At 41.9% G+C, this 24,162-nt stretch overlaps 1 protein-coding gene across 9 annotated transcripts in view; it reads right to left on the bottom strand.

The window, feature by feature from the left end:
* Positions 1–5,840: 5,840 nt before the first annotated feature.
* Positions 5,841–24,162, bottom strand: part of BACH2 (BTB domain and CNC homolog 2) — a 193,347-nt gene continuing 175,025 nt past the window's right edge. For all 9 annotated transcript variants that reach the window (XM_064649961.1, XM_064649959.1, XM_064649962.1 and 6 more), the window contains 2 exons: positions 17,419–17,625; positions 5,841–12,790 (listed from right to left, as the gene is read on the bottom strand). In XM_064649961.1, coding sequence (XP_064506031.1) covers positions 12,311–12,790; positions 17,419–17,625 — 687 coding nt within the window. In that variant the 3' untranslated portion in view covers positions 5,841–12,310. The remainder of the gene's footprint in view (positions 12,791–17,418; positions 17,626–24,162) is intronic.

Raw genomic sequence — 24,162 nt, 5'->3', positions numbered from 1 at the left:
TAGAATTTGGCTGGAAAAGACCTTAAAGATCACCTAGTTTCAACTATTAGATCTGAACAATCTATTAGATTCTGAGGACAGACCACCAAAACTGGACCTTCATTGCATCAGAAAAAGTACACAGCAAAGCAAAAGTGGAGAGTCATTGCACGACATGAGTGTCATTTCCAACTTATTTTGCTCCACCTAAACACAATGATATCATCACTGACCATACAGATGAACTAATCTCAACTCAGTGGGGATCTAGCCTAAATAATGTTACAAAACTCTGCATTGACAGGGGAATTCAGCAATGGTCTACAGTTGAAGACAGGCTATCTGCAAGTCTCCAAAACCTTTGTATTGAGGATCATATCTTTGAAGTGATGGCAAACAATTTGTTCACTGATAACTGTATAAAGCTAAATTTCCAAGGCTCACTTACAAGGATTCATCTTAGAGACTATATGGTATCATGTCTTCTAAGACATATTGTGCTTACACACATAGTTCTGACCTAAGGTTTGCATCTCCCATCACATTTTTACTTTTATTTAAGGGGAGATACATCTATGGAGCAAAAGGGCACCTTCTACATGGTCCTAGGCTGCCAGCCTCCCTTAGGCGAGCAGGCCTTAACTGGCAGCTTTTCACACACAACTCATTGAAAAGAGCAGGATGGAATTTAGTATAACTACAATCACAACTGACAGCTGGGAGCTGAATTCACAAAGATTTGTAAGAATTAATGCTGCTGTCAATAGGATTCTGCACATGAATGATAGTATGAGAAAAACCCCTCATAATCTGCACCAGTCAGGCCCTTGACTGGTGGATGATACATTTTTAAGCCTGATAAGATTAATAGACAGATGCAGTCAAAGGTCAGCACATAATGAGTACAGATACAATCTGTGCTCTCTTGAAAATAGGCAGGGCCAGGAATTACAGCCTATAAAAAGCACCTAGCTCTTGAAGCACTGCACTAAGGGGTATTGTCTCACAGCCTCTGCATGTAAGACTGTGTGAAGCCATTGGGACCATTGAATAACTCTCTTCTTCTCTCTGGAGGGATGAAAATCACATCTGGGCACTCCAACTGAATAATTAGAGATTAAGGGGGCTTTACTTCCAAAGTCACCCTTTGCCAGAATCAAGCAGTCTCCTTCCTCACACATTTTCTGCAAAGGAACAATTGCAGAACATCAGAAAGCTCAGTGGAGCATGACCACATCCTGACACTGCATCTTTAGAGTGTCACAATGTCATCCCAATTCAACAGCTGAATGCAAACATTTCTACAAAAGATGGAGGCCATCTGGTATTTCATTGCTGGCTGCATTTGAAGTCTTTTGCTATCTGTGTCTCTTCCTGCCTTTCTAAAGCAGAAGATTCCAATTGCATGCTACCTGAGCATGTCCAGCATCAGTTCTTTTCTGTCTCTATATGATGGTTTTCTAAAGAATTCTATGGCATGCTCTAAAGCCTATGAGTTTTAATTTGGTTAACTGGGATTGTGAGTAGTTACATTAGACTAGCATCATCTTTCAGATGACTTGGAATTAATGATCACATTTGCATTCATGACTAAGCCTGTTAAGAGAACTACTGTGCTAGTCCTCTTGCTAGGTACTCAAGGATACCAAGAAGATGGGGGCCTTGACATTGTTTAATGATTGTATTTCTTCATGAAGTCATGATAAGTTCCTAAATCACAAAAAAATTTGGAAGTCATCAGAAGATGTATAATGTTCTTAGCAACCAAAATTACTAGATTAAGATTTTCAGAAAGAATTAGGCATTTTAGGCATACCAGATTTGGTTTTTTTTGTTTTTGTTTTTTTGTTTTTTTCAAGAAGTGCTGCATTTCCCCCACTCTCTGCTCCAGAGAGACCTGTGCTTTGAGTGTAATTTCTTTAAATCTGTATTTTTGGCTACAAAGTAACCAATGTATCTTTAAGAGCAAGGCCTCCTTCTGGTGGCAAATGAGGGGAATGAAGCTGATAATGAAGCAAGTGGCAACACTGATACTCTGAGCTTGCCGAATCGGCCTGAGATAGGGCTGCCGATTTATTTGTTTGAAGAAAAGAAAGTCTCGGGGGCTGAAATCCTGGCTCTGCCGAATTAGGGAAAATTTTACAATTCACTAGGTTCGCTTTCCTTCACTGCAATGCTTACTTATTCCTCTGTGTTGTTCAGTTCTTTTTCTGCTTTTCAATTCTCCTTTGAGTTTTGAGCCTATTACCCACTGGGAAAACACTCCATAGTGAGCAGGATTGGAAAGAGAGAGCTGCTATTCAGTCTGAATGCTTGCAGTCTTCTTCAGAACAGGGTATGTTTACTCACCCTTTCAACAACACTTGAAGAGTAAATATCCACTCATTTAACTAGTTGCTCACCCACCCTCGGTCCTGGGGCTGGGAACAGCTTGATAAGAGCGAATGTACGTTGAAATAACAAACCTGATAAGCACAGAGGAGTTATACAGCTGAGCTCCACTAGGAAAATACACAGTTGTGGTAATGGACTGGCAAACCCCTGTGTTCCTCTAGGATTTTTGAGAATCCTTAAAGGTAGTCACACTTATATCTGCTGTTAATTACTGCTGGTTTTGTACAGTTTTTCAATGTAAACACCTCTTTAAAAATAAATATATAAATCCCACAGTATTTGTATTTTATTCTGCCCTGGACCACTCACAAGAAGCTGGTGGTGATGACAGCAAGTGTACCAATTATTACGCTACAGCTACTTGATCACCCAAAGGTAACTGTTCACCAGTTGCAAAAACACAGATAAACTTTGGGGGTCAGCAGCAGTTGAGCCCAGAGTTCAACTAATGAACCCCTCTGAGCATTTGTGCAGTAATAAACAAATAACCTGGATTTTAGAAAGCGGAACTTGCTCGAGTCCTTCTTTGTATGGTTTTAAAGCATTTAAAAATATACAAAACCTCTTAATAGGTAAAGCAAGGGCTCTAGGATGGGTCCACTGATTTCAAACAAATTACTAAACCACAGAATCGTAGAATCAGGATGGTTTGGGTTGGTAGTGACCTTAAAGACTATCTAGTTGCAGCCCCTACCCTATCATGGGCAGGGACAGCTTTCACTTGTTCAAAGTCCTGTCCAGCCCAGCCTTGAACATCCCGGGATGGGGCATCCACAGCTTCTCTGGACAACCTGTTTCAGTGCCTCACTGCCCCCCACAGTAAATGACTTTCTTTCAGTTTAAAACCATTACTGAAGAAAGCCCTACAAGGTAAGTATGTTGTTAGCTAAACACCAGATTCCCTTAACTGTGTATGTGTTGGGTTTAATTACTGTGACAACATTTCTTTTTCTCCTTTAAGCCAATTCAGCTTTGTGCTTTCTTTCTCTTGTTATCTTTCAGAGCATGCTCCTAGAACTATCGTCTATCATGAAAAAGTAATGACATTCTAAGGAGAAGAAATAAACTAAGGGACTGAGCACAAACTGCCTTCAGTAGAGACATAAAAGCAGATTTTCTGTTGCTATGTTCCTCTCTCCCGCTGCTATAATGCCAAATTCATAATAACACTTAAAAAAAGCAAACACTTTATTCCTCCATTTTACACCAATCCCAACCGTACTGTACTCTGACTGTTGATGGGTAGCTCACTCCACAACTCAAGATTTTTCTCACGTAGACTGAGCTGGACCTGGTCAGTGTGTGCTGCCAATGCAAAAACAGCCTTGTGTCTTCGGGGGAACATTTTGGGATGTACAAGTTGTTGTGTATGCTAGTAGTGTTCATATCAGAAACCAGCCTGATCCACAGACCTTCAAGGCACTTTAAGACCCAAGGTACCCACAAGAAAGGATTAGTTTGATTTGAAAGTAACCTGGAGGCTACCGGCCTCTATCTCCCCAGACTTCAGCAGCCGATGAATAAAAAGATGGAGGAAAGACTCATGGAATCTGAAAGGACAAAGAATTTAAGAGAGAGAAAAAAACAACTGAAGAACATCTGCTGCTCCCCTGCGTGTGCTAATGCAATCCTCAAGCTCTGACAGAGACTTTCTATACTAATGTAGCCTTCTCATAGCTAAAGCTTTTGGCTCCAAAATTGAAACTGAGATACCAGGCAACTTACTTTAAGTGCAAAACATCCGTACTTTTCAGTTTTCTATTCAAGAAAATCTGCAAGGTATCACATCGGAGTCATGAAAATCTTATTTGTTTCACTGTCTCATTAACTCATACAGAAGAACCAAAACACAAGCAAAGCCAAAAAGAGCTCGTTTTCAGTTTGCTAGGACATCCCAGCTCTGGAAGGTTGGATTTCTGGGTAATACATGAGGAAGCAGCCCAAGAAAGCAGTCCTTTCACTCATGTACCTGGAAAATAAAGCACCTTCTTCTGACTGTCCCTGATCCTGTTTCTGGCCACATACTTTAGGCTGCTTTTATTTGTCAAGCTTATCACAGTTCACATTTGCTATCACCTCAGCTGCAAGTGATGCTTGGAACAAACTCATTTGCTATGCAGCTTTCCCAAAGCATAAAAATTCCCTATCATTTGACAACTCTAAGGCAAGGCTAGCAGAAAGCAGGACAGCAGGAAAACAAGTCAAGCATAAAGATTGCAGTGTCGTTTTTTTTCTTGTGCACACGATTTACATTCATATTCTGCCTTACTAGAAACTCTTTGACAATTTGCTTGTGCACTTGTTTAGTATTTTAAGGTAAAAAAAAAAATGAAATACTTGAGATAGTGGCTATTAAGTGCCAGCAACAACTGATCAGGGATGGAGAAACAGCTTTGCTAAAGTACATTCTCTACTGCCAGGCTGTATAGATGTGGTGGATACAACATCTTCTGACAGATTTGAGGGGGTGGGAAGCTTTCTTCATATAGGCTCAGTGGGAAGACTCAGAAAACTGAGTAACTCTGGAAAGTAACATGTTTGATTTTCTTCCTTGAGAATTTTCAGACTGAAAAATCGCAGGCAACTTTCACTGCTGCAGATGGAGGAGGATGCAGCTTGTATCCCTCAGGTTAGTGGCCTAGGGAATGTGATTTAGGGTTTCCTGTCTGGTGATAAAAAAACCTCGGGACCTCCCTCTAGCAGCTTGCCCTCCTTCCCACTCCACGGAGCATCATCCCACCAAGTCTGTGGACTGGGGTAGGACAACTGGTCATGCCACTTCCCCCTTGCTGGGTCTCCTCCTGCAAGCCAGTGAGCAGGCTCTCAGCTTGGATCCAACACAAGAAGAGAGGTGGCTGCTATGTGTTTGGAATCCCAAAGAGCAAACATCCTCCACTAGACCGCGCATCCTGCTTGTGGTAATAGCATCTAAGGCTGTTGTCATTTCTTCGTTTCTTTCTGGATTTCCTGCAGTATAAGTGATGCTAATGGCCCATGGTACAAGTCTCCTCTTTCAGAGAGGTACACTACAGATATTTTTCAGCTATATTTTGTTTCTACAGAAACCTCAGTTTCTCTCAGGTTTTCCTTAAAGGGGAAACAAACCCTAGCCTCTCCCCTCACCTTCCCACATGCACACTGGTGCTTTTTAGAAGACCCAAAGATTTATCAGAATTGCCTTAAGTCATGCACTAGGGGAATGGGTATAGATACAGCTTATTTGATCTTCCCAAAACATCTTTGCAATGAAACACCCTGGGCTGTTCCTCCAGATCAAAGGTAACTGGATCCCTGGATCAAAGACTAGCAGTGAATTAACAATGGGACCATGTGAGTAGAGGTCTCTTCATCAATCCAGAGATTTGCTAGGCAGTAACAACCACATCCAACCTACCTCCTAAATCTCACCTACAACCTGCATGTTAACTGAGCCCTGCAATATCAATTTCAGAGTCAAGATGAGTCGATTTACAATACATAATGATATGTCTTTATTTCATCAACAGAAATGGTGTCTAGACAAAATTCAGTTAACACTAGCAATTCAAATGAATGAAAAGGGTTGGGTGGTTTAATTTTTTTTGCACAATACTGTATTTACAATGAGTAAATGACATTTTAAATTCATTAGTTCATAGCAATGCTTTCTTCCAAAAAGGTAAAAATTCTTAGTAACAGAGAGTAAGCATCAACAGCCACCTCATTTATTTATACAATAAAAATCACAAGAAACCACAGTCACCTAGAAAAAAAATAAAGACAAGCTTAAGAACTAGTACAATAAAATGATGCATTGAATTAAGTTACATTAATCGCATAGAATTTGTGTAAAAAGTATGTAGAAAAAACACCTGATGTAACCTGTTACAGTCATTGACCAGTTATGAGAGGTACAGAGGGTTATACAGGTAGATATGTGTGAAAACTGTCCATACTGTTTGACCTGGGGAGGAAGAGAAGAGGGGTTGCACCCCCTTGCATACACTGATAAAACCCTGTTTTGAATATGGCCTCTGAAGTTTGTAAGGCATATATAAGAGGTGCACTTGTAACCAACTGGTTCTGGAACAAACTTTTAGGGCATCCCCACCCTTGAAATCAAAGGTGATGCTTGGAACTATGAGTAAACAACCATGCATCAAATATCACCAAAGTGTTTAGTATCATTCCTGCTGGTTTGAGGGATCCAGAGAGCTTCAGGTAGAGCAAGCGGAGTAGTAAGAGCAGGACTGAAACCTTGCAGGTTTCTCCTGGGTACATCACAAATGCAGGGTAATGCTGGCCAGGGCAGGGGAAGCCAGTCACAACCCCCAGCGCAGGGTAGCTGCTCCCTCCTCTGCCCACATCCCAGAGTGTGGGCTCCTCCGGCTGCAGGGACGAGCCCAGCTGGCAAATGCAGGCCCCACTTGGATCCCTCCAAAACATGAGGGTCGTTTGGGTTCATAGCCTGGGACCATCTCTGCTTCTAAGCAATCAATGAAATCAAACACTGCCAGTTGCCATTTCTATTTTGGGATACTAGTTTCTTTCTGCATGCCCTTAATTAGCCAAAAGGGATCAACAGTGGCACTGCATGAACCACACTGTGACTTTCACCTACAGAAAGGGCTCTGCCCACGGTCACTGAAGTTCATACAAGAACAAGAGTCATCTAACTGGCTTTTTAGCAGTTGTTTCTTGGGGGTAATGACCTTGTAAAAAGATATTTTTAGCATTCCTTCCTGCCAAAAAGCAATTTTCTTTGCAAAAATGGCAACATTATCTGAGTAATACCTTAAAATGCATATCAATATTTGACTTTGATATAAATAATACCTATCTTGGTGGAGTGTAGGAAAATACTGTACACTTAGTCTTTGCAAGTAATGCCATTAAAATTTTGAGAGTAAAGGAAATAATTATTCTACAGACCACCAACAATAGATCTTTTAAATATACACACAGTATTTGAACATATGCATATACACATATATTGTATTCTACAGCATCAGACCTGATGCCTGAGTCATGAAATACTCCAAGGAGTATTATAAATATACATATATGTATTATAAACAGGAAAATACACAAACACACACTCTGACTAGAATTATAGATGTATGTATACATACATACACATATTTTATATATGGATGCAAAATTAACCTGGACTGTGTTGGCAGAGACAAAACTGAAATGAAGTCAAAATCTGTTGTGAGAATTTCTAACAGAAAAGAGAGCAGAAGTTCTTTATGTTAATAGTTTTAGTTTCACCTCACTTCCGATAAAAATAAAACTGCTCTATACTTAGCAGATCCCCTCCTTATGCAAAGTTGCTGCTCATACTGAGCTAAACCTTCTCTAGGCAGCCCTAAAATAGAGACTTTTAAAATGCTGTAGCCATGGGCTACAACATTCACCCGGAGGCACCTTCAAACACATCTCAGATTAGAAAAAAAAAGGTGGAAGCAGCACTCCTTGTTGCAAAGGTAGAGGACGTGAAGTGGAAAAAAATGTGAGCCTGTGGAAACCTGGCAAATGTTCACTTTGTCTCACTGCAAAATTCACTATGGGCCTTCTATTCTTAAAATGCACCCCTTGCTCTCTCTTCACTACCACAGCAGTGTTACAAGACACAAGTGAGGATGTGGTGTTGATTCTGGAATTGCAATGCTTCACCATGCTTTCTTCTAGTGGATCAGTTCTCATTTTATTACAGGATTATAGTGATTCCAGCATGCAGATCTGTATTATTTACTAGGCAATCATAAAGTCGCATATTAAAAAAATTAGCTATATATCTAGGCATTTTAACTTCTACTGAAGCACTCTTTAGAATACAGACTTGACAAAGTGTCGCACTCCAGATTAACAACCACACTATCATCATTAATAATTTCTCTGGCAGGAGTTAATCCACTTAGCAAAGTTACATATCTAGTTCCCACTCTCCTTTTTAAAGAGAAATAGCAGTTAGCATACTAATCACTGTGGCTTGCCTTTGCAGCACATTTTACTTCCTTGGGAAAAAAAATAGTACAAGGATTAGATCCAAAAATATAGTGCATCTTAAAAGCAGCATATACCCTTAGAAAGATATTTAATAAATTACTTGTACAATATATAAAATAATAGTTTTATACTGCAGCATCAAACTCTGACGCCTGAGTCATCACTTTAGGAAGTCTGTGATATAAATACTGGGATCTCCTGATAATACAACCAACATTTTTGCTTTTGTTTTGCTTGTTTTCTGTTTTGTTTTCCCTCTCTTTTTAAATTTTTTTAAATCTTTTCACTACCTTTTTGTTCCAGAATCAGCTTGCAATGAGCTTTAATTGTGTTCAAGGCACCCCTAGAGAACGCAGAGAAACAAACACATTATATAGTGTAGTACTCACCTGACAAAGCATAACAAGCCTAAATGAAATCAGGTTTCCTGGCAATACAAGTATAGCAAGGAAAAGGAGGAAAAGGAGGACTAGATACAGACTGGACAGAGCTTTGAGGACTCGCATGCCCATGAGAGCGGTGCAGTGCTCTGCAGGGAGATGGGGTCCCACCACGCCATTCCCAAGCAATGCCCGACAGGACAGATGCTGCATGTGTCCTCTGACAAATGCAAAGAGATTCTTACTGAAGATCACAGTGACCACTGGCCAAATTCTTAAAATTCATAAATACTGCAGCCAGGTTTTTTTTCCCTCTTTATAATGATATTTTGTGGTCAGTTGGTTTGACCTCACGAGACAAGAATGGTTGGGTATGTAAACTGGTGTCCAGGTCTGAAACTAATTCTCCTGATATCTTCCTTTAACATTAGCCCAGTAACCGCTTTGAAAGCCACATGGTATGAAATAGCAAAAAAACTCAAAACAAAATAGAAACAAAAAAACAACCACCACCACCAAAAAAACCCCACTGAAAAACCATGATACATGTAAATATAGGAAGCAATGACACAAAATCAGCCACTTCTAATGGGAAAGAATGAAATCAAACATCCAGAAAAGCTTGCAGGGGAGGGAAAGAGAGACGAGAGAAAGGTTGAGGAAGAGACACTTATTTGAGCAGTGGTTTTAAATATCAGTTCCCAAGGTAGATGAAATCAAGAGACCCAGCACCAGTATGAGGCCAGGTCAAACCTAAGAGCTGCAGCGCAATGGGTTGTGTGTGTGGGTTTTTTAAACCGTTGGAATGAGGTCAAGAGTACCAGTTGCACATGAGTTGTTAGTAGAGTAAATCTTCATGTCAGGAAGTAAGTTAAAACTTGGTTTTATACTCAGAAAACATTCTATCTATTCATATATATAGGAGGTCACTTAAAAATAAAAAAGGCAACAGAAAAACATCTTTAAAATACTGTGTCAGTTGACCCTTCCCTCCCGCCCACCCCCAGCCCCCCCCAGTAGCTATGACTCTATAATGTGATTCACATTTAGTTTTAAATTCTAGCTTTCACCATGGTCTCATAGAAACAAAACTTCTCTGCGAAGCACAGAACTGCTTTGCAACGTCAACAAATTCAAAGGAAAATCAAATCCTGCCCCCCCGCCAAAGAGCTTCTCAGTCAGTTACCTGCAAAAGATGGCTGGGGGGGGGGTTCAGGTATTTTTAGATTAAGTTCTTTTAAAAAGAAAAGGACAACTCCTCCCCCTTTTTCAACTGTGTGAACTAGGAGTTTATGGCATTTGTATATTTTTTTAACATTTAAAGGTAAGGATTTTGTACAGTAAAGATTAATACTTAAACATAAATATTCTCCTACATTATATACTAGTTTTTCTTTGTACATGCGGGGAAAAAAACTATTTTCAACAAACATGGCACATGCTATACGCATTTCCTCCTCAGTAGCTTGGCTACAATAGTTTGGATGAAGAGGATAAAAGCAAGACTTTGTGGCGAGTGGGTGATGGTCCATGAGCACAGTCTGAAGATGGAAGAAGTGGAGAGAGGGAGCTGATTCCTCCTCCAGGGTTCAAGATGCTGATCTACTGAGTGCCTCAAAAAACCACCAGCGCACACCTCTAGTGTAAACGTTAGCACAGAAGACCACATTATCACTTAGTGCTTCTGAGAAGCTGCTTCCCCACACTTTTTTTTTTTTAACAGGTGTGAACAGCTGGTCATTTTTTTTTCAGCGAGAACAAACAATATCAGCCAGTAAAGCACATGACAGTTGTCACTGATAAAGCCACGCAACCTGGCACACGTAGGGCAAAGAACCACAAAATAAAAACTCAGTACACTTAGAATAATAATAATAATAATAATTATTAAAAAAGCATTAGGAGGTTGTTTTTCTGTCTACACTGTACATACAGATGTTATGCTTGGAAAGCTGCTGTCTCAAACAGTCATAACATGAGTCAACATTGCGTAAGATACAAATCCAATACAGTTACAACTAAGCCAATTCACTGAGTAGCCTCTTTTGAGACAGCGCTCTTTTAGCTGCAGTTTGTGCTGAGGGCAATGCTGCAGGACAAGAGGATCCTGAAACACAAGAATTTGATGGGTAAGCAACCAAATCAGGTGTTGGCAAATGTAGGTTTTACTCTTAGAGGATACAGTGCTAGCTGGACTTCTGTAAGGAAACCAAAGTCAACAACTAGGGGTCTGATCCTGCAACTCCGCCTACCTGGGCAGGATCACTGACTTCACCAGACCCATCTCTGCAACTTGGGTCTGGTGGGGAAAACAGGTAATGTCTGAGGACAGCTGAGGTCAGGCTCTGGGGACTAGCCAGAGCAGCAGTTGCTTCCATGAGTAAAGGATGCAGAGTGGGGCTGGAGAAAAAGCCCCCACGTGTATTGATGTGATTTCCGTTCGCTTTACTTCGTGGAACATATGATGAACCGATCCAGTTGTCAAAAACACTTTTCTCTAAAAAGTGAAATATACTTTCCCCTGTAAAACTCCAAAAGCATCATTAACAGCACTTAAACTTGGTTTGTGAAACAGAAAGAAGTCTAAATATAAAAATAATTCAAGCAGATTCTCTTTACAAATTGTATAGTGAATTCAGTATTTGGCAAGACCATTTTTACTACATAATGAGCTCCTGAGTGTTTGTCTATCAGCTAAAAATTTTCTATTTCCTTTAAGCAATAAAGCAAAGAAAACCATATACTCAAGTTATACTGAAGTCATGACTTCATTTATGAAAAGAGGTTTGACCAGAAACTCAGTGCAAGTGGCAAAGTTGACCATTACTGTACAGTATCTGCAAGAAAATAAAATAACTCCACATTGCCCAAGTGGCACAAAATGGCTGTGCCAAAAAAAATTGTCTATAATAATATCTCAAATAAGTTTCCAACATTAAAATTTTATAAATAAGTACAAATTGAATGATATTGCTGAACTGCGAACTGAGAAAAAAATTATCGTGTAACAAGTTACCAAACTAGTTCTAGCATCGAAGACAAAAAGGAATGTTGGAACTTGTTTATACAATAGAAATGAAAGCTTCCAGTTTGTAGGATGAGAAAAATTGAGGCATGCAGGGATTCTTGCATATGGATATATATATTTTATATATATTATATATAATATGTACAGTTTAGCTATAAAACTTTGATGTGTAAAGAAGCTGTCTTCAATGAAAAATTGAACATTCAGAGGAAATTCCTGAGTTAGGGTTTTGTGACATGGGCCACTGAGAAAAAAGCTGCGGTTGGGTCCTCAGAGGTGTTATGTCCATCCCTGTTAAGATTGAAATCAACATACAAAAACAGACAGTGTTGCCACTGCTTCGTTCCCTGCCTGAGCAAGGGATAGCACCATTGTGAAGAGAACTCCTGCTTGTAGAGAGGAGGGAATACTTAAAAACAGTATTGCTGCTAAGACCACTGTAGTGTGCACCAAATACGTTCTTCTAGACAACAAATGAACCCTGCCACTGGCTGACTGAAGAACACCTGACTAGGTGTAATGTTAAGGTTACAAGTCACTAGGTGTAATCTTTCCTAGGTTGTTCATCTGTTGTACATTTATCAGTCATCTCCTGACAGAAGTCTACCGTGACCGTTTGGCTGCTCTGCTCTGGTGGAAGCTCTCTCTCGGGGTAAGTACCTGTGTCGGCTCCATCCAACCCCCCGCCGGCCGAACAATTTTCTGAGATGTTGTTAGGCAGCCAGGGTGCTCCCAGTTGCACTGAGCCTTGCTCCGAGCAGCACTGCATGCTTTCCCCGATGCACTGGGAGGTCACCAGGCTCTGCTCCACACCAGCTGGGGTGGGGCTGATGGTGGTGACTGGCTGTAGATCCATGGGTCTCAGAACGGGGCAGTATCGGTGGAGAGCTTGGATCTGTTCCGGGCTCTGCATGTCTCTACACACTTCTTGGGAAAGACATGAGAAGTTGTCTAACAATTCTCCCATGCTTGCTTTCAGCTGGTTCCTTTCTGAGAGCAGTTTCTCCTTCTCACACACCTGAAAAAGAAAGAAGGCATCTTAGGCTGAGGGCTCACTCTGGGCACATTTGCAGCCATAACCAAGAAGAACACCAACATGTTGCAGTTATTTTTGCATGGCTGGAGGAAGAGTCACAGAGACATCAGGTATTTGACCACCATAAGGTCTGTGTGGACTACAGTTTGGGAAACATCTGGAGAAGAACATTTGAGCTGGAAGAGGACAGAATCACAAGTTATTCCCAAGGGGCTGTTAGCTCCCGTTATAGACTAAAGCTGCTTGACAGAGGACACAAAAGAACTCCAAATGAAACATTTTGATGGAGAAAAGACATTTCCCATCTAAACAGCAAGAAAACAAGGATTAGTTCCTGAAGTGAGAATATGCTGCAGATGTTCAGTTCACCCTCTAACTGCCAGGTTGGTTCCTCAGGCTGGGTGCACCTGCTTTGGCCCACGTACCAGCTAAACCCCTGTTACCACTGGGAGAGAGATATGTTATTCAGAAGAGAGGATCTAAGTGTGCTCTGTGGCCTGCACCATGGCTCGTTTTCTTATGCCCTGGTGATTAACGGGTTGGGCTTGAGCTCAATATCATTCCTCCTTCGCTCTCCTCAGGCTTTGCCATCTGTGTTCCCAAATGTCCTCCCTTACCTACATCTGGCTTGAGCACTTCCAGAGTTTCACTATGTCAGCAGGCTACTCTTGGAGGGGACCATGTGAAAAGCAGGACATTACTGGTGTGGAAGAAGAGGGAAAGAGTATGGGGGGACTTATTTTTTCATGCAGGATTTAAAAAATGGGAAAAGGAACCCAGTTTATTCTGCATCCTACAACGCGCTGGCAAGGCCCACAGCCCTAGCTAGTGCAGGGTGCTGTGCAATGTGCTGTGGTGGGAGTAATTTCCAGCTTAGACCTCCCACGGCCAGCAAGCCCTCACTGTGGGGTGAGCACTGCCCTCCCTGTGCTCAGGAGGCAGATTTGGAGGGGTTAGGCACAGAGCCAGACCAGCCTCGGGTTACACCTCTAAAAACTGGTGTTGACTCAGTGCAGACTAACCGGGATGGTCCTGCTGCATCTCCTTCTGTTTCAGGCAGGTGGGCATACAGCTCGAGAGAGTAGACGAGATTTTGTAGAGTACCAGAGCTATTTCCAGAGCTGAGCTGGCCCCAAAAGCAGCGCAGCCACGTATCTCACCTAGTAACACTGCTAAACCCAAGATGTCTTGGCATCTGAGGTGTGAAAACTCCACAACTCAGATAATCCAACTATGGGTGGTTGTTGACAGTGGATAGTATTGTCCTGGGTCCAAAGCCCACACTGGAAGCATACAGCTGTGTGAATGCAAAAGAGAGCAGTGCACAGGAAAAGAACCAACTGCTAAAATATTGATAAATCTATCAAGAAAGCATAAAAATAATAAAAAAATAAACAGATGCTCAAGTACATCTTGAGATAATGAATTATGGAAGAGAATATGCTGTGAGTTTGCAGGGAAAAAAAGGAATATGAGTGGGTAGATGGATGAGTGAAGGAAAGCAGGCAAAAAAAATTACCTATCAAACTCAGAGGATACAACCATTTCACTCACTGTCTGCTGTGAAACCATCTGTGTCAAGAAGATGGGCGATTTACAGGAAGTAAGCACAGGGAGAAAAGGCGTCTTTCATAAAAAGGATGCAGCCAAATGAAAAACTCTTAAACCACAATACCATTATGTAGTTTAGGAGACTGGAAATTACTGGTCACAAAGTGGACAAAAGATGACAAAGGAATTTCCAGTAATCATGTGTTGTATGTTCGTTCTGCTCCCTGTTCCCATCTTCCAGCTCAGGGGGTTGGGTACCTGGAGAATGACTGGTCTTACTATCAAAGACTGAGGCAAAGAAGGCATTAAGTACCTCATCCTTTTCCTTTGTCACTATGTTTCCCCTGCATCCAATAAAGGATGGAGGTTCTCCTTGGCCTTCCTTTTGTTGATGATGTATTTACAAAAACATTTTTTATTGTCTTTTATAGCAGTAGCTAGATGAAGTTCTAGTTGGCCTTTTACCCTTCTAATTTTCTCCCTGCATAAATTCATGACATCCTTGTAGTCCTCTTGAGTTGCTGCCCCTTCTTCCAAAGGGGCATTTTGTACCTCGAGTTCCAGCCAAAGCACTCTCCGTTCAGCCAGGCTGGTCTTCCCCAGTGGCTTGTCTTTTGGCACATGGAGACAGACTGCTCCTGAGCCTGTATGATTTCCTTCTTGAATAATGTCCAGCCTTCCTGGACTTCTTTGGTCTTCAGAATTGCCTCTCAAGGGACTCTCCTAAACAGGTCAAAGTCTGCATTCTGGAAGTCCAAGATGGCAGTTCTGTTGACCCTCCTCCTTACTTCTGCAACAATCAAAAATTCTATCATTTGTGATCACTGTGCCCAAGATGGCCTCCAGCCATCACTTTGCCTACCAGCACTTCACTGTTTGCAAACAGGTCCAGCAGGGTGCCTTCCCTACTTCCTTCACTTACTGCATATTGCTACATACTTAAGTCTATCTTGCTAAATAGAAATGTCTTTTGAAGAATCCTGCCCCTCATAGGGTTTTTGATTCCTGAAATTCAGCAGGGATCAGACCCACAAGGTCACTCATATGCCTTTCATTCATTTCCCTAAGATGTGTGTGTGTGCTGGAGAGAGGATTTAAAAAATTTCTTTTGTCTATCCACAGTTAATTATGTCAGACAATAATGGTAATGTCACAGGATTGCATAAGGTCAACAAACCCAAATTAATTTTCAAGTGAAGGCTACAGGTATCAAGCTGCTCTCCCCCCTTGCTGTTAGTCCAGCTCTTAGAGTGCTGCTCCTGGTGCTTGGAGAGCGAGAGACATGTACTCCTCCTCCCCATCATTGGCTCAGTGTAGAGGGATGGGCATGTGCAGCCAAGACTGGATGTGCTTCTCCTGACAACATGGATGAGCAGCCGCTCTTTCACCCTGAAAAACCTCTGAGTCACCCTGTGTACACTGTAGATTATACTCATTTCAGGAAGCAGTTGCTCACTATTTTGTTTATCTTTGATGTTTTGTTTGTTTTGCATCAGTGGAGTACTACTCTCAACAATGTTTTGATTTTTGTTTCTTTTTCTTCCCCCAGGGCTTCAGCAGCACAGCATCTGAAGGCTTTGCAAGTCTTGATGCTTTAAGTCTTCATCCAGCTTGTGAGGTCAGTGTCACCTCCCTGTTACAGATGGGTGGATTCTCCGTCCCTGGAGGTTTTTAAGATGAGACTGGATGTGGCACTTAGTGCCATGGTCTAGTAACCATGGCAGTAGTGGACCAAGGGTTGGACTTGATGATCTCAGAGGTCTTTTCCAACCTGGGTGATTCTATGATTCTACGGCAGGGGAACAGGAGCAAGTCCCTCAGACCACAGGGGCACTGTCACAAAGGAAGGGAGTTTTTTCACATGAAGTGCCTATAGTTAAGAGGTCTGTACATGACATGGCTTTCTGGGTGATCTTGTTTAGTGATGAAGAGGAACAGGCACTTCTGCACAATAAGTCACCTCCTCTGCTGCAGGAGGAGACAAATAAGACTGGTCAAGTTTCTCTACACTGACTATAATGAAAACCAGGACAACAAGCTCCAGTGCAGGTGTCTATATTGTAAACATCTGTGTTTAGCCACCCAAATCACACCTGAGGTGTCCATACCATGACTGAAAGAGAGAGGAATTTTCTGAGCAGCCATTCAGCCTTGCTCCAGTCACCTCACTCTAATCTTAGATTAAAATGTGGCAGCGCTGTCCACTGACATCTTGGCACACAGGAGACATCCCCTGACATGCTCTGGCCAGTGAGTAGGGCACACTTTGCTCTTCTCTCTGCAGTGGACTACTCCAGATTCCTTGAAAAATGAGGAGTTCACTCCATGGAACACTAGGAGCATTAGAGGAAACAAGACAGCAGGGACAAGGAGGAACATACCCTTGCCAGTTCACTGACCTACACCAAGCGATGCCCACTTGTCTGGATATTCACATTCCTGGCTTTTCACTTCCCTTGCCATTTCTGTCATTTGCTCAGTGAACGAAAGAGCTGAAGAAAAGGCACAGCAAACTGAAATGTCCTGAAAATGTTGACTTGCCTTCTAGCATGCCAAAGAGTAAGAAAATACATAGAGTTGAAGCTGGCCTTGCCACAACCCTGTTTGGACCACACAACCTCTGAAGGCCTCTTCATATCTACCTCTTTTGGGCACTCTATGAATCCCTGACCAACAGATTGTTATGGTAGCTAGGCAAGAAAATGGGGCTCAGATGAGGAAATGCCTTTGTAGATGAAACCGTAAGTACTGGGGTTAAGTTAAACTGCTAGAAGGAAGCTGTGATACAGGCTTCCCTCCTCTTCCAACTCGCTCAACAACCTGCTCTTGAGAAAAACAAACATATTTAGGCCTCATTTCACTGGAATTTTGTGCTTTCTGTATATATTATATATGCACATACCAATATATTTTTGCGTATTAAATTTTCATACTAGTGGTTCTGCTCATGTGTGTACAAACTGACTGAACCCACTAAACTCCGGGCAGGAATTGCTGTTGGTGCCCTGCAAGCTGCAGCGCGAGGGTGAGCAGGGCTGCGGCGAGAGCACGTAACTCACCAACTTGCGGATTTCACATTCTAGGTTCTGAATACAGTCCAGTTTCCTTTTGCGGCAGCGCTGAGCTGCAATTCGGTTCTTGCTGCGCCGGCGGACATCGTGGATGAACTCGAGCTGCTCTGAGGTTAGCTTGTGCATCTTTATCATCATCTGGAAATCATTCCTTGGAAGATCTGTGATTTGATCAACAGGAAAAGGAAGTTTCACCTAAAACAAACAAACACAAGACAAGAACAGAGTCATATTCTGTTTGCTCAGTGCAAGCTGAACAACAGTGAGTGGAAGGATGATTATGCTGCCACTCCCTTCAATAAACAACACACCAAGTTTTACATTGGGCAAGTTTTTAACACTCCCCTGTGGCACAATGTGGAGATCCAGATGGTAAGAATCAGATGATAATTGTACTTAAATCAGCAATATAGATGAATCCCAGATAAAAATTTCATCTTTCTACAAAGCTCTAATAACTGATCTCAGTGCATTAAAAGAAGGTTCTGTCCACTAGGAGACATGGCCTTTTGGACAGAGTGAAGTACCTCACTGCAATTAAATTCAAACTAGTTTCAAGGAAGGGGTTATTACCACAGCAGGAAACCTGTCTCTGCACGGCCTGCAGGACTGAAAGTTTGATTAGGTGTGAGGTTAAAAATGCAACCTGACACCTCAAGTGGATGAAAAATACTGTATTGCAATTAGGAAAGGTCACCTAATCAGTATTTCAACTGAGCAGTACACTATGTAAGAAGAAAGGGTCAAAGGAGTGTAATGAAGCATATCCTGCTAAAACATACACATTTTGAAATAAAACAATATACATTGACACTAATATTTTTGTAGATTAAAGAGCACTGAACTTGTATTTCTTGAAAAAGTCAATTTCTGACTTCAGGAGTTCTACCAATTATGCAGTAAAGCACAGCAAAGGCTGCAAAACACAAAGCTCCTAACAGTTTGAAGCAATGAACACACACTGTCTCAAAAGCTGAAGAACGGTCGATGTGCTTAAAACCTTTCTTCCCCAAACCTATCAGCTTGCTAAAATCAAAGTAAGCACCTCTCCTCAAAAATCTTGCTTCACTTGGAGCCCCAGACTGATAACTACCAAAAACCTGATGCTCCTTGGTAGACTGTTGTATTTGTTGGCCAAAATTGACAAAACTGAAGGAGGTGGCAACTGAATAACTCGATTGATCTCCTTTCCTTTTTTGAGTCATACCCACACTGCCCAAAAGATGGCAGTAAATATTTAGATTTCTGTCCCTATTCCGTATTCTGCATGCAGGCCACCAAAGGAGGTAAGTTGCTCCAGCCAAGGATAAGATTCCTTTGATATTTAAACCCACTATTGTCTTCACGTTGTGTACTTTAATTATTTGGAGATACAGAAAGTAACAACAAGGATTAGAAGTAAGTTGTCTTCATCAGAGAGCTGAGCTGTTCAAGCAGAACAGTTTGCTCAGGACACACGTACTCCAACACACAGCGGTGGCCTCTGGCACTGACAGTCACAGACCCTCAGCAAGGACCTGGACCTGCTGATAATGAGCTCCTCCCCTTGTTTATGACCATTCTTGGGCATTTTCTTGTACTATTTTATCACTGCTCTGTGCATCTCCGAGCCTGTGGTACGTGAAAGTCAGTGCAAACACCTAGCACATTCTTTCAGATGGTTTCATGCCCTGAACATTCATTCATGTCCCTCTGCTGCATGTGTCCAGGCACTCCTTTGTAACACACTACTTGACAGGACAATTTAAATGAGCAAGAAGCACCAGATATCGCCCTAATCACCCCAGATTCCTGCTTGTACACACAAACGCTGACCTTAGGCACAGTGATGCAGACCACCTTGTTTATAGACTGCTAACTAATGATAAGAAACATGTTTGATTCCCCTCCCAAGCCTCAACGTAAACTCAGTGTCACCTGCTCTACTCTTAAGCTTCAACCAGGGTCTGAAAATAAAAACAGCCAGTGCTTTCCTCTGAAAGACACCACAGTTTCACTGCAAAATCAGTCCTTTCATGTTCCCAGTTTTTCCTTATTTTCTTAAGACCAAAGCGGAAAGTGATGTTAACTTTATTTCTTCCTCCCTCTCCCTTCCAAAACATATTTACTTGCAAGGAGGATATGTGCTTGTAGCTGAAATGGAAACGAAAGGGAAAAAACTTAAATCTGTCAGGCAGAAGTTGCTGAAGGGAAATGGGAAAATAAATAGAAACAGATTCATTAAAAAAAAAAAAGGATTGAAAAGAAAACCAACCACACAGCAGACCAGAGACTGCTATCAGTAATCCCAGCATAATCCCACTCCTGTCATAGGCAGCACTGTGCAGGATTAAAAACGTGAAAGGGAGAGTGGAAGTGAGTCAGACTCATTTCCTTCACCATTCACAGCATTTTTATTGCCTGTCTCCCTCTTCAAGAGAGCTGTCAACTGAAAAATACCAAAACCACCAAACCCTTGCCACAGATGCCAAATAACTGCACCAGGGCGTTGCTGCAGCGAGAGGCTACTGGTGTTTTACATCTGCACAGGGTAAGACTGTCAGATGGTATTTATCATAACAGAGTGGTGAGTTATTTTGCAAGAGCCTACGACTGTGCAACGGGTGGGATTCATCTGACCCATGCAGAGCTGCATGAAGTGATGGGTTGGAACTACTTAGTGTCCATGTCTCCGTTGTTGTCATGGAGGCCTTCAGATGGCATTGCATGCTTCTCCCTCCTGGCTGCAGAAGGAGTGGAGATGAGACTCAGGAAAGATTCTGTATCTCACAGTATCTGAGGTAGGTGAGAGAAACTTTACCCGAGGTGTCTGAAAAAGAACAATCTTTTCTAAGATGTGAAAGAAAAACCCAGCGAGGATGTTTTCTCATAAAATTTTCTTTCTAATAACTATGATTTTTATATAGGAAATGAATGTGTACTTTTTGGTTCAGGTTATTTCAAATTAGAAATGTAAGTGGGATCACTGCTCCTTCCAGGAGTTACTCTAGCCAGAGTTAGCCTCTCAGAGCTGTAAAATCTTCCCTATGAACACAATTACTCTTGCCCTGCATTTTTACACCAGCAGCAGCAGTAGTAGCAGCTCATTTTCCACCACACGACAAATAAACTGGCCCCTTCTATGACCACTGCAGACTCTATTGCCCCCAGCTCTGGCTGATGCACTCCTGAGAAGACAACCAATCCACCCTGGTGAAAAAGAAAACCTGTTTATGATTTTGTGGCATTTTCCCCCCTTGTAGTAGCATTAGGGTGCACTGTAAATGTCATTGCTTTGAGTGGCTAAGTGAGAGCAGTGATGTAGACAGACAGGGACAGCCACTGACTCAGCACATGCAAGGCCCATATATAACCAATTAATTCCTTCAAGCTTCACTAGTTAGTGCCAGCTTGGATCATATGCCAGTTACTGCTGTGTAGCTCATCTACTGTACTAGTTACTGTTGCTGCTGCTGCTCTCTCCCTCTCTTTTTCTCTGTAATAAAGGAAAGGATCGAGGACTTGTATCCACTCACAATAAAATATTGGGAATTTCTTTATCCCATGCATAAAATTAGCTTTTTCACTGTCTTTAAATTTTGACATCATCTCCCCTGAGCTGTCAAGTGCCAGTAAAGACAATGAACTCCCCAAGTCTGACTTTAACATCATAGTAACTAAAAGGACTTCTATATTAGACATAAGAAAAAGTAACCATTATGTAGGGGGTATGGGAAGGGGGAACTCACAGTACCAGCCTGACCTTTATAAGCAGTTCAAAATCCTTGTCAGTTGCTCCAGAGTTGTAAGAAATAAAACTCTTGCCTTAGTGCCCTTAAATTGAAAGCCAGTTACTGAAATCCTCTGACACTTAAAATTGCCTGGTCCTTGGAAGGCTCTCAGGACCCACTTAAGTAACCTATCACAGGGGGTGAATCCTATCAATGCTTTTTTTGATGCAGAAAGGGGTAATTTACTTCACACAGAAGAGCCCAACAAATCAATGTTGTTTTTCCAAGTATCTTCCTTGGCATGCATGTCTGTCTTCCACAAACACTCAGAAAAGACAGCTCGCAGGACAGGAGCTGAAGTGTGTCCACTTGCGTTAGGGGCTCAACTGCCTACATGCTATTTCAGATCAGCAGGTCCCACTGCAGATAGCATGTTCTATCTCATGCAAGACAACTGATGACCCTGTAGTTGCCTGGGGTCAACTCCAGCCTCACCTCCAGAGGGCCACCAGAGGTGTTCGGGTCACTAAATGCTGCCTGAGAGGGCACTGCTATGCACTCAGTGGAGACAGCCTGGGTAATCTTTTGTTTTGCCACCTGCCTCAGAGAAGTGGGTAATGGGCTAGTCCTGTAGCTGAGGGCTTTAACTCAACAATCAGATGTGCATGGGGTTCTCATCCTTTAGCCCATGACTTGGACTTTTATGCAGATCACACGCTGTTGGTGTTTAAAATGCTGGGTTGATGTCTTCCCATTCACTGCTTGCCGTGTCCCCAAGTTCCAGCCCTTCAAAGGACACAACAGTACAATACTCCTGCCCTTTAACAGGCTTTTCTGAGACTTGGGATAGCACAGAAGCACTGACAGAAACCATAGGTTTAAGAAGGGCAGATCAGGCAGTGAAATGAGGGGGGATAAAGTGCAGTATTTCTCTGAAAGATCTGCTTTTACAAAAGAAATTAAAAAATGAGAGTGTCCTTCAAGAGTCCACACAAGGTCTTCAGATCAGGGCATAACAGAATTGGTTGTGGGCTGTAGGTGCAATGAAATAATGCAGTGTTTAAAAGAGGATCCTACTGAAATTTCAAACTCTCAGTGTTGTTGTAATCCAGTAATTCTCTGATACCAGTATGGATACCATTCCTACTGAAGAGAGGAAAGAAAACAAAACTGGCATGAAGTTTATTTTACAAGACCAATGTCTGACAAGACCCCATTTAATCAGAAGTTGACCAACACAATGCCCAGTGATACCACTGAGGATCCTGGTCAGGAGAACACCGACCAGAAAAGAATATGCAAAGTAATTTTGTCATTTTCAAATTTGCAAACCTAGTGGAATCAGAAAAGCTGGGGTGACTGATCACCAAATACCATATACCAAAGCAAGTCAACACATGTATTTTTCTTGGTTACTCTTCTTTCTATATAATACCCTTCACCAAGTAGAAATACTAAGCACTGAAGCAGACTTAGCTTAGGTAACTCAGCACAGTTCCAGTAGATTTCTGGTAGAGCAACTTTGGTTTACTCCTCTTTTCTGGGGCTTTGACTTCCAGCACTTTGCTAAGCATCAGCAGAGAAAGAGAAAGAGTGGCTGCCTGTTGCTTAACATGGAGGGGTTTCAACTCTCACTGAAGGTTATTTACCTACAATATTCTCAATGGTCTAATTTCATTAGCTTTGTGTTTATGAAAATGTTCTTTGAAAAGTGAGCCACTAACCCAGGCGGGAAATTCTTTTGAAATACAAATGAAAGAAGCATTGAATGCAATTCTCTAGATAGTAACAGTTCTTGGAAAACTCCACCTCTTACCTCCTCCTGCTCTTGTTTATTCTTTTCCTAAGAAAACTCACTCATCAAATTAGACTGAGCTGAGACTTCTTTTTAACTGGTTTAGTAGTACAATATTTTTTGCAAATTTTCTAGCAGAAAAAAACATAGATACTTGTTGAAGAAATGGAATATCAAGAAAAGAAGGTAGTGCTGAAGTTTCTGTTCCTAAGTAGGTTAACAGATTGACAGACTACTTCCTTCTCAACAATTCATTATTTCAGGGCTTATTGTTTTGTTGTTGCTATTTTAAGCAGGATTGTCAGAACCCACATGCAAAGCACTGAGCTTTAAATCATCTCTCTAGTATTATATGCCAATACCTGATTTTTAACAACCTGTGGAGGTCTGAGAGAGCTGAGTGAAAAGAGAAACACAAACTATAAAATATTTCTGTAAAGTCCCAATAGCTCAAGTAACAGCCCTGTTCCTGCAACTCTGTAACATGGGGACACCCTACATTGCACTTGCTGCTTCTATCACAAAGCCTTAACAAAGGGAGATCACAGAGGAGTCTTGGAGGCTCCAGGAAGGGAAATAATAGGCAAAGACACCTTGGAGAAGATTTACCAGTGGTGTTATGAGGACTACCACCTCCTCTGACACTTGTGACTGCCATCTGCACCCCCAATAAGACAGGGAGGTTGGTGACATAGTGGGGTCACTCTCACCCAAAATGGCACTCATGCTGAGCACTTTTGACAGCAAGCAACTTTGGTCATGTGCTCCTGAATGGTATCTGTCTCTGTGTGAAAGCAGAATGCCCAAAAAAAGCAGAGAGAAGAAACCTTTCACTTACTTCTCATACAATCAATACATCAACAAATGATGTTTTGTGACATTAATTCTGGCATTGATGGCACTCTGGGACCCAAATTAAGACCAACAAGGTCCAAATTCCAGGGAAACTGAGCAGCCCTGAGATAACTGAGGGTCAGAGTCCACTAGGCTTATTCCTATCAGGCCGTCCCACCCAAACAAAAGCCCACTCTCAGCAGAAGAGCTTGCATGGCCACCCTCCAAAAGGGCAAGCACCTCTGTGTCACGTGCTTTCTGAATAGAAGCCCAGTAACACCATGTGTTCTGATATGGCAGGGGGAAAGGGACCTGTCTGTGAAGTCATCAGGACAGCAAGGGCAAACCCACAATTTCGGGAAAGAGAAAGATTCCCATGCAGCTTGCAGGGAG

The sequence above is a fragment of the Pseudopipra pipra genome, chromosome 3, assembly GCF_036250125.1.
Source record: "Pseudopipra pipra isolate bDixPip1 chromosome 3, bDixPip1.hap1, whole genome shotgun sequence".
NCBI classification, from domain to species: domain Eukaryota; kingdom Metazoa; phylum Chordata; class Aves; order Passeriformes; family Pipridae; genus Pseudopipra; species Pseudopipra pipra.
Note: the sequence above shows the minus strand (reverse complement) of the source record. Positions and strands in the feature narration are given on the sequence as shown.